Source organism: Periplaneta americana, chromosome 6 (assembly GCF_040183065.1).
Source record: "Periplaneta americana isolate PAMFEO1 chromosome 6, P.americana_PAMFEO1_priV1, whole genome shotgun sequence".
Classification (NCBI taxonomy): domain Eukaryota; kingdom Metazoa; phylum Arthropoda; class Insecta; order Blattodea; family Blattidae; genus Periplaneta; species Periplaneta americana.
Window position 1 is genome coordinate 61,068,145 of NC_091122.1, and position 12,068 is coordinate 61,080,212.

The 12,068-nt window shown below is 33.8% G+C and overlaps 1 protein-coding gene across 4 annotated transcripts in view; it reads left to right on the top strand.

The window, feature by feature from the left end:
* Nucleotides 1-12,068, top strand: part of Sms (spermine synthase) — a 79,868-nt gene that overhangs the window by 49,124 nt on the left and 18,676 nt on the right. For all 4 annotated transcript variants that reach the window (XM_069828209.1, XM_069828205.1, XM_069828207.1 and 1 more), the window contains exons 5-8: nt 463-585; nt 2,765-2,919; nt 6,981-7,070; nt 10,368-10,559. In XM_069828209.1, the coding sequence (XP_069684310.1) occupies nt 463-585; nt 2,765-2,919; nt 6,981-7,070; nt 10,368-10,559 (560 nt within the window). The remainder of the gene's footprint in view (nt 1-462; nt 586-2,764; nt 2,920-6,980; nt 7,071-10,367; nt 10,560-12,068) is intronic.

Here is a 12,068-nt window from a genome sequence, read left to right on the forward strand (position 1 = left end):
TATTTATTTAAAGGTTTGTATTAAGATTTGTAAAACCTCCTCTTCACTATAAAATATAAACATTTAGTTTTTTATGAAACTCGACATGATATTGAAATAATTTTGTTTTATATCTCGAAATGTTAGCTATCTGCAGAGTTTTGTTTTAAGTTTCTAGTATGTAATAGAAGCTGAAATATTTTTCACAATTCTTATTAGAAATAAGTGTAAATAATATGTAGAACAACGAATTTAAAACTATTGAGATTAATGTTTGGGTTTAGTTTTTTATATATAATACATTCTTTCATTAAAAGTTAAAAGCAAATATTAACATGGTAATTTAGAAGTTTATTGTTCTATTTCTGGTAATGTATTTAATATACTGTATGTGTGTGTTTTCTTATTGTTTTTCCTTTTAGCCTTAGTTCATAGTTTGTCTAAATCTGTTTGTAAAATTTTTACTTTTATACTTAATTGCAGATGAACGTATACTGGAGTATGACATTGATAAAGTTCTGTATGAAGAGAAGTCTCGGTATCAGAAAATTCTTATTGTACATTCCCGTAGCCTGGGCAATCTACTTGTATTAGATGATTTGCAGAGTAAGTAGAATCGTCGAGTTTTATTTAATTTTGTATTATGTTCGTATAGAACATGGCATGTGATTATTTCATTATTTGAAGTTATTAACACTTCATTCCAACGACATAGCAGAGGCTTTAAATGTTGATACTAAAGCCTCACCAAAGCTGTGATAGAGATTGTCATATTCACTGTTTGGTAAATCATAAATAACCTTGATAGGGATTGTCATATTCACTGTCTGGTAAATTATAAATTTTTCTATTCACTGTCTGGTAAATTGTAATTTTTTTCTATCTTCTCATTTTCAAGAAAGAAGTTGTTTTGGCAATTTGTTACTGAAATGATGCTAGCAGTGCTTAGATGCAATGATGTAACCAAATTGTCCCAATTGTACTAGAAAGTTCTATGAGAAAAATGTACTTTTAGTTTGTCATTAATTTTTATGAGAGTTCTGAATTTAAATAGAGGATTTGATATTGAGTAAGGGATTTTTAGATGAAGAGTAAAATCATTGTTCCTTCTGTCATCACATGTGATTTATCCAAAGCATTTGACTGTATAAAATGCTGCTAGACAAATTAGATTATTATGGAATTAAAGGCATTGCACACCAGTGGTTTCACTCATATCTCATAGATAGGAAACAGAAAGTTGAAATTAATACAACTATGAAATCTACCTGTACATGGGGAACTATTAATAATGGAATTCCTCAAGGATCAATATTAGGTCCCCTACTTTTTCTAGTGTTCATAAATGATCTTGCGCTCCTAATAAAAGATGTAGGTCATCCCATATTATTTGCAAATTACACAAGTATAGTAATTACAGCTAATAACTCAACACATTCCAATCTTCAACAGAGGAAATTGTCCTCAAAATATGTGACTGGTTCTCAGTCAGTAAATTAGTATTAAATTGTAACAAAACTAACATAATTCAGTTTAAATCCTGTCCAATTTCAAGCTCAATAATTAACAATAGGTCCCTATTAGAAACAACAACAACCAAATTTCTTGGCTTAAAAATCGATAATGTGTTAAGTTCGAAAAATCGTATTAAAGAAATTACCCCCAAACTAAATTCAGTATCTTTTGCTATTAGATCCATGCAAAAGATTGTAAATATCAATACCTTAAAAAACAATATACTTTGCATACTTCCACTTGGTAATGAGTTTTGGAATAATATTATTCTGGGGAAATTCCACAGATAGTAACAGTAACAGTATATTCCTACTACAAAAAGAAAAAAGTAATTAAGAGTAATAGTAGGTGCCAAATCTAGGGAATTGTGTAGGACTATTTTAAAAAAACTACAAATAATGCCCATGGCTTGTCAGTATATTTTTTTATTAATAATCTTCCTCGTATGTAATCATGAAAACTTCGTAACTAAATCAACATTTCATAGCATAAATACGCGTCAAAGAAATGACTTTCATACTCCATCAGCAAGTCTATCGTGCTATCAAAAAGGAGTGCGTTATATGGCAGTAAAAATTTTTACTAGCCTCCCTATTGATATAAAAAATGAATCTCAAAACATAAGATTATTTAGAGCCAAATTAAAGAAGTACCTAATTTCTCATGCCTTCTTTTTTTGTAGGTGAATTCGTGACATTCAATAACGCTTCACGAAATTGATACTAAAACTTTGTGTTATACTATTAGATTATATTGTAAACCTCTTCTGTGTATATTTCAACTAAACTGTTACTATAAATTAAGACTTTATAGTAGTATTAAGTTTTTTGACTTGCTCCATATTCTAGCTGTGAAGCAATGTATGAATACCATGGAATGTTATTAAATACAATACAGTACAGTTAGATGGTAGTTACCATTAGACTTGAAGGTCGTCTACTAACAGAGACTGATTTTTTAGACTCAAAGGAAAATAGAGCCAAGAGTACTATATCACTGATTTACAGCATATAAGAGAATCTTCTGCATGAAAGAGGAGTCAATAAGGACAATTTTCTGGCTTTTTCTTGCTCTTGTCAAAATTCCCCTCTGCTAGACAACATCTCATCTATCATTTTAGCTAGAGAATGATCAGTTCCACATTACAGGTGTTCCTACTTTAGAAATTATTTTATTTGTATTGCCAAAACAGCTGAAAAGTCTTTGTTGACCAAATGTGGAGTTCTTGAAATCTGCTAACCAGTCAAACAACTGTTCTTTTTCCTCACAGATATATCTGAGAGTGATCTGATTTACACAGAGACTCTTATGCAGCGGGGAAAAGAAAGTTATGAGGGAAAAGAAATTGTCATACTAGGAGGTGGAGATGGAGCCCTGCTATGGGAGCTGCTGAAGGAGAAACCAAAATTTGTGTACATGTTAGAGGTTGGATTCATTAATTTATTATTATTGTTGTTTTATTATTGTTATTGTGTTGTTTGCTATATGGAAATGAGATAATATCTACAGTGAATAATAATCAGGTTGAATAATTTTGAGGGAAAAATTGTTCTGGGGCTGGGCATCGAACCCGGGACCTTTGGTTAAACGTACCAGCGCTCTACCAACTGAGCTACCTGGGAACTCTACCAGATACCGATCCAGTTTTTCTCTCTATATCCACAGACCTCAAAGAGGGCTGATAAACGTGAAGCAACCAACATTGAGTGCACACTAACTCTGTGTGACTTAAATTGTGGTTATCTGTTAAAGAACAGTGACGTATATTATGCAAGTCGAGCTTTCAGGTATAACTCCCTGTAAAGTTGATTTGAATAATTTCGAGGGAAAAATTGTTCTGCGGCCAGGCATCGAACCCGGGACCTTTGGTTAAATGTACCAACACTCTACCAACTGAGCAGCCTGGGAACTCTACCAGACACCGATCCAATTTTTTTTTTCAGTGTCTGGTAGAGTTCTCAGATAGCTCAGTTGGTAGAGCGTTGGTACGTTTAACTGAAGGTCCTGGGTTTGATGCCAGGCCCTGGAACAATTTTTCCCTCGAAATTATTCAAATCAATTTTACAGGCAGTTATACCTGAAAGCTCGATTTGAATAATCAGCTTAATAGACTAATTAGAAATATTCTAATCTAGATCCTTCAGAATTGTGACAGAAGCTGTTAAAAAAACTCCTATAGCTGCAATGCACAGTGTAACTGATAATCTCTCAATAAAAGCAGCATTATTGGTACAAAAGCTCAACTTTGCCTACATAGAAATAAATGGTTCCACATTTCTGACAACTTAATTAAAAATGCAAATTACATTTAAGAACTACGGTGGAACCTCCATTCTGGGTTTTATAGGAGAATAGATTTTCTATATTAGAAATTGAGGAAAATCTAAAATGGGGGTTCTGCTAAAATTTGAAAGAAAACTGCACCCATAACTCATTAAACTAAATTTAATGATTAAAATCAACATATAAGTATAAAATAGGTTGTCTTTCCTTAATGTTATGTCAAATTAAACTGGAAATGTATACATCATCATCATCATCATCATCATCATCATCATATAAAAATCTCTATGATGGAAATGATCTTCAAATCTGCATATATGTTTACTAAAGAAATATCTTAAGAGCATATTGAATGTAAAATGAATTGCATGTGCAATTTTTTTGTTAAGAAAAAAAATCTTTCTTTGTGTGTGATAAGTTACAGTATGTTGTTGTTAAATTGTGGCCGGACACTTAAAATTAATGTTGATTTTGAAGACAAGTCTTATAGTAACAATGTCTGTATAATTATTTTTGTAATATTGCTTATAAATTTTGACTTTTTGATTCCTAATGTCAACTTTAGTTGACATTAACTGTATTGTTGAAAAAACCGAAGGTCTACTTTAGTAGTCGCACACGTGCATTAAAATGGAACATTACAACATTTAAATCTTGGTGAGATACAGATCACAGAGTACTCGAATTCCAGTGCCGAAGAGTTAATATTGACAGTGCAGAAACAATTCCTGCGAATTTCTTCTAAACTCTTCTCTTATACTTCTGGTTTGGACCTTGAGTTGAACTGTAGTGGAAAAACATGGCAACCATAATATTTCACTACAACTATTACAACTTAGGTAAATTATATTTATGTAGTTTTTATCATTCTTATGTTTAATTCGTAGTTTATATTGAACCGTGAATTTACATTATTACTCCTTCATTGCTCTTTATATTAGGGTTCCCAGACATATTGGAAAAAAAATACTGGACACTTATCAGTTTCATTTAATTAATTTTATCCTTCAATCGTATTGATTTTGTGTTACTTAAGCTCGCAACATTATGACAGGTGCAGACCATCATCTAATTTCGAAGTAAAGCTGTAAAGTTCGTTAAATTTTACCCAGGGTTTTCTCTTCCAGGTATGAACATGAAATTTCTGAACTGGACCCCTTTTGCATATCAAAATTTAAAACGGGCAGAAAAGAAAAAGGAGAAAAATAATATATAGCCTTTACATGCAACAAAATGATGTGACATGCTTCACAAAACATAACTTTCCCATCTGTAGAAAAGTTTTTTCGGTTGCAATCTACTCTGGTAGTAGACCACTTTTTGAGGATTTATATTTTGGCATAATCCCTCTAATTATTAAACAAATTGAATTATATTATACGAATAATAATGTTAAAGTCTCTATTGCTATACTAAAAGCCAGGTTATGAATCGACTAACCAGGAAGTAGTTGGCATGGCGAGAGGAAAGTGCGGGTTAGAGGGGTAGCCTGTACAGCGATGACACGTTGAGTGTGTGGGGGTTGGAGGGGAAAGGAAGACTGGAGCTTTTCATTGGCCCTCACGTGAAAATGTCGTCTGCTAACGAAAATCTGGCAACGGAATCACGGAGACAGTGTAGCCAAATTTCCCCAGTTCATTTGCAGTACCACGTGCATTACGAGTTGCATTTCGTACCAGCATCATTAGCTCGTGCTTTCTTAGAAACCGTAATTTTAATTACTAATATTGTTGATAGTGTTATGGAGAACTATATATAGTAGTTATTTTAAACATATCGGTGACAAACGCTGAACACGCTTTGAATCTTGCGCCACGATGTGGCAACAGAGCTCAGAAAGAGAGCAACAGAACGTTGCTTCTGGTTTAGTCAGTTCATAACCTGGCTTTTAGTGTAGTTCACTATGAAATTCTCATGCCTTAAGGTGGAGAGAACACTGTATATTTTTTGCCCCTGTCATGATCACGTGATTGTGACACATCTGACATGCGTCTTTTTTTTTTTTTTTAATTTGTTCGATATTTCTTCAGACTGGCATCCTCTGTATACATTGTCGCAGCATTGTAGAGCTTTTCTTTCAAAGGACACTGTCCACAATAAGGTATTTAAGCTATAATGCTTTCTGTGAAAAAAAGACTTAAAAATGAACACTTCCAGTTTCAGCCAGAAAGTTACTGATAAGTTTGCTCTTAGCAAAGATCTTCCTTTCCAAGTAGGACTCAGTATTGTCAAGGAAGATATTTAATATGTGTGCAGTGTTATTTAATATTTTAATTGTTCATATGACTTTAAAAACAGCTGATCCTGTACATAGTTATGTTCTCTTTGTAATTTCATCGTAAAAAGGAATTCCCTTCCCATATTTTGTTACTTAATTATTTCTTTTAGTGTTAAATCAGTGTTGCATGGTTTGAAGTCCATTTTTCATAGTGTAGAATTGGTACATACTGTAGTGTATGGTAACTGCAACTATCTATATACCACGAACTGCTGATTGATATTCAGTCACATTTGTTGCAACTTCTTTATTGAAATTTGTGATTTCAATGACTAATGAATATAGATAGAAATTACAACAGCGTCCAGTAGCCATTTAATGGATAGTTTCACAGAGTTGAATATTGAATTGTTTATAGATAAAATTTACCTCCTCCTTTTTTTTTCCCCCAAAAATATAAAGTTCGTTTTTATTGTTTTTAGTGATAATAAGTTCCCGAAGTATAAATAAAACAAGTGATTAATGATGTTATGTACTGGAAATGCTCCATGTACAACATATAAAACAATATATCATCTGTTTATTTTTGTATTCTGATATTGATGTTATTTTAGATTGTTTATCAAAGTACAGTATTTGTGATGTTACAGTTTTTACGTAGTTAAAATTAGATACTTATGTTAGAAAGAACTATGCTGATATTTGTAATTATATCGAAAAAACACTAATCTCTTACATAATATTCTACTTTTAGTCTTCTTGTTTTTTTATTAAATATTTTACTACATTATTGTCTTTTTATGTGACGTATTTTCACTGTCAAAAATAAAGTTTATCTTTACACTGTTACAAATACTGTACCAGCAACTTTTACTTCTTTTCAGGAAATAAATTCCATTTATTTGTACGCTTGTGAACTTATGGGCAGATTGTAGACACAGTTTATTTTAATTTTTTTCTTCCATATTTCTTTTTACTTTTACAGATTGATGAGTTAGTGATGAAGGCCTGTAGTAAGCATCTTAGAAGTTGTTGTGGTGATTGTTTAGACAAAATGAAGGGTGACAATTACGAGGTAATTATTTTTATTTGTTTCATATTTTATAAACACCAATTTGAAATGTAAAATGCATAAATTGACGAAGGTATCACACATTCAAATAGGCACATTTCAAATTATTTTAGAATGATAGATTCGCAAACTTACGAAATGTGTGTAAGAGGTAGGTTTTATATTTACAGTTCTGAAATTTGGTATGAAGTAGAAGATCAAGTATAGAAAAATGATAATACGAAGTTTTTCGACCATAATAAAATAAATACCAATTGAAGAGTCCACTACAAGAATGATGGATGCCATTCGGAATACATTTTGCAGGAGAAGCAATTGAAAGTTTGAAATGCTTAGCGCTCAAAGCTTAACTGTGATTTTCCGATCATTACTGGACAATGACTATCAGTGTTAATGCCATGTAACTCTGTATGTACATTCTATATGTCTTAAGCTATGCATTGACAGTCTTGGTTCATTTTCGACAAGAAAGTGACATCCATCATTCTTGCAGTGGACTCTTCAATTACTTTTTAGTTTTATATTACAATGAAATGTGTAGAATACAGTAGTATGCAAATTTTAATAACACAGTAGGAGAAACAATATTATGTTTATTAGCACTAACTCTGTTCCACTTAGTTATTGCTGCTGAATTATATAAGATAAGGTGTCCCACAAGAAAGGTAACCAAATTAATTCGATAACATTTAACACACAACACAACACACTTTTTAAGCCACTATGTGTTCTTTGTCTGTAATTACTATACTGTACGTCAAAGACATTTACAATATGTACTGTACTTAATTCTTTCGAAAAAAAAAGTCATTTATAGTTGTTTGCCACGTGCGTGTTCTCCAATTCATGTTTACCACTCTTCATTTTTCTGCACTTACATCCTCCTGACGTTGCAGCTGCAGTGATTTTTTTTATTATCGTCCTTAATGTCGATGATAGGGTTCCTAATGAATCAGAGAGTTGTGTCTGATTAAGAATATTGTTTTCATCATACTTTCGTAAGATTTCCAATTTTTCCAACACAGAAAGCGCTTTTCGTTTAACACTCATTCTAATTGCACTCACAGACACTTCAATACACTAAAGGACAACAAAGGACCACTAAACATTTCCACAATTTTATTATGGCTGAGTGAGGAGTGTTGTTTGAGAGAGAGGGTAGCAAGAGGGTGGGATATTGTAACTGTATGTTGGCTTTAAGCACACAGGTAAAAAGCCGAATAAGAGAGCGTAAGAAGAGGTTGGCATATTGTAAATATGAAGGATTAAGTGCGCAGGTATAGGGTCGAGTACCAGTACTTTTGAGGTTAATGGCACCAATGAGTTCAATGGCCAAAATGTTTCATTACTGAAAATTGCATAGAAAATATTTCACAAAAATAGTGTATTATGCAGGGTATTTTATAAAGGCGTTTTACGAGGTGCATCCAGAAAGTAAGTTTCCCGATTTTTTCCCCCTTGAAAGTAAACGTAATTAGCCGTGTCAATTGCGCATGCCTAACAGATCTATGACGTATCAATCATATGCCAGCCGGACAGGTCCCGCCTGGTGCCAGTAGCGTGGCAGCAATGGTCTGAAATGGAAGCTCTTATTCCTTCTCCCGCCACCTGCGAGGTTCGGTCGGTGATAAAGTTCTTTAATGCACAAAGCATTGCGCCAATTGAAATTCATCGGCAGATCTGTCAGGTCTATGGGCCGAACATCATGAGTAGGCGGATGGTGCGTCGCTGGTGTAGGCAGTTTTCCGAAGATCGTCAAAGTGTCCATGATGAAGAGCGCAGTGGGCGACCGTCCCTCATCAATGATGATCATGTTGAGCTGGTGTGGCAGTGCATCATGGAGAACCGTCGTTTCACGATTACGGAGCTGAGCAGCCATTTTCCGCAGATATCGTGATCCTTGTTGCATGAGATTGTCACTAAGCACCTGCTGTTCAAAAAAGTGTGTTCAAGATGGGTGCCGAAAAACCTGACACCCGAACACAAAATGCAACGTTTAGGATCAGCACTGACATTTCTGCAACAGTATCACGATGACGGCGACGAGTTCCTCGACAGGATCGTCACGGGCGATGAGACTTGGATTTTGCACTTCACCCTGGAAACTAAGCAGCAGTCAATGCATTGGCGGCATAGTGGATCTCCAGTCAGGACGAAACTCAGACAGACGCTGTCGGTATGGAAAGTGATGTGCACGGTGTTCTGGGACAGGAAGGACATTCTGCTCATTGACTTCCTTCCAAGAGGTGAAACAGTGAACGCTGACCGTTACTGTGAAACACTGCGAAAATTGCGATGTACCATTCAAAACAAGAGGCGTGGAATGCTTACTGCAGGTGTTGTGCTCCTCCATGACTGCTCGTCCACATACGGCTCGGCGCACAGCAACTGTTTTGACAGAATTTGGCTGGGAGTTGTTTGATCTTCCACCCTACAGTCCTGATCTTGCTCCCAGCGATTTTCACGTCTTCTTGCACCTCAAGAAATTCCTGTCCTCCGGTGAGCGTTTTGGCAACGACGAAGAGCTGAAGACATCCTTCACACGCTGGTTCCATTCACAGGCGGCAGAGTTCTACGATAGAGGGATACAAAAGTTAATCCCACGATACAAGTGTCTCAATTCTATGTTGAAAAATAGCTGAAACATTGCTGTACCTGTTGCCAATAAATGTTTTCTTGAAAGTGTGTGTTCTTTTTTTTTTTTTTTTTTTTTTTTTTAATAGGGAAACTTACTTTCTGGATGCGCCTCATATATGAAATGTGCAGGGACCGGACAAAAAAAGCATATTACATGGGATAGCGTAATAGAGCGGGCGTGTATTATCGAGGTTTTACTGTAAATGGATTGAATGGTGTGTAGGCAGGTTAACTTGCATATTCATTTATTTTTTTTTAATATCACTAGATATGATTTTCAGTCAAATAGAGACACTTTTCAGTAGGATCTTCCAGTCATTCACGCTACTCGAAAGTAACCAGTCTTCTAAATGAAAATTAAATCAAAACTCACCTGGATTCTTAATTCCATAGAGAATCTATGAATGGTAATAATAATGGCAAGACTCAGAAAAATGGATTATAATATAAAACCATGGAACAGTTATAGAAAATATTGGTGGGTAATAAGGAGGGGACATGACAATATGTCAGAGCCTTGTAATTTTAATGCCAGGCATGTGAAAGTATTCATAGAGCCTATGAAAATAATCATACTTCTTATCAGGATAAATGTAAGATTCAATGTACCATATAAAGAATGTAATAGTGTTAATTTTTAATGTTGTTTTGTGTGTTTTGAAGATAATTGTTGACGACTGTGTAAAAATATTAAACCAATTCATCACAGAAGGTCGCAAGTTTGACTACGTATTTGGAGACTTGACTGATATTCCCCTGTCAGCAACACCCCAAGGAGAAATATGGGATTTTATCAGACTTATTCTAAATTCTTCAATGAAAGTCTTGAAATCTTCTGGAAAATATATGACACATGTAAGTATTCATATTACAGTTTGTATTCAATATGTATCTCTTACATACTGTTAGCTTACTGTGATGGTTGGAGACATAATTTAGAAAGTTAGAGGAAAATTGTGATGCCTAGTTTAAGAAAGGTTTTAGGTTGCATTAAATAATGTAACTAAATCAGGGTGATGGCTGGTTTCCAGTGCTGAAAATTTTACAACAAAGTTATTAGCTTTACTTCACTAATCTTGGCTTCGTTCATGTTTAATTTTAATCTGTGTACTTTACAGTAGTATGTCAATTGGTATCATTAAACACAAAGGATTGGACCATAGAGGTTTCTAATAGATATGTGCTTACTTTACTGATAAATGGAAATATGAAATATGTGATTATGATTAACTCATTGTGCATAAATGTTTAATTTACAATTGATATACATACAATATACAGTGTATAGGGATACATTTTACGTATTTAACCCCTTTAGGCCTGATTTACATTATAATGTACATTGTTTCTATTTTTTCTTTTTTGGAATGTCTTCGATACTTCTAAATATTTTGAAAAATTCAATTTGATAGAAATGGAGAATATTATTTTTGAAACATTTCTATACCTGAATTAAAAATAAAATTTAAAATTTTGGGGCTACATGGGTCAAAATTGCCCCAAGTTTTGATTTTCTGTGAAGACTTAATTTGGGATTTTTGGATCACCAGAACGATCATGTGACCAGTTTATTTTTTTTCAATTTTTTATATATATATATATATATATATATATATATATATATATATAAATTCGGGACTGAAGGGGTTAAATATGCTTATATTGTGCTTCGTGGGTGCAGGCCTTACAGTTCAAAACAGTATATATTTTCTGAATGTATGGAAAGTAAATTGCATGTGATTTGCACATACACAATTTTTAGCCTATACTTCGTTCTGCATTGCACAATGTAGTGGTTGGAAAATGAAACCATGTGATAGCAGCATTGTTTATGCCTTCTTGAGTAAGTAATACATCCCTTATTCTACACATTTCTGCATACCCAGGGTTTATCTGTAGAACACTTGTTTTCTTGACTGAAGAGATCCTAACAGTTTTAGTTTCAATGAGTGCTATTCATAGACATTTCGCAGCACGCGCTACAAGCGTACTAAGCTAGCCCCGGCTATCCACTGGTTACTTGTACAGAATTCATATCCTATCGCTAACACTGGTTTATGAATACGGCCCAATGATTCTATACTCATTGTACTTACCACAGAACTGAAATTTCTCGAAATATATGAACGAAAAGTTGTGTGTGAAACTAAATTGTTTACCACCTTTAGAAAGGAATTATGTTCATATTGAGCATGGCATTCATTAAAGATGGTTTTTTAGTGTTTTGTGATTCATTCTATATCGATTGCTCAGTTCAAAAGAGAAACAACTCAAAATTTAAAGTTTTGAGAAACCTGAAATTTAAAGCTTCATGTTGCTGTGAAAAATCCAATTAACACGCATTAATTTGAAACTTATAGTATA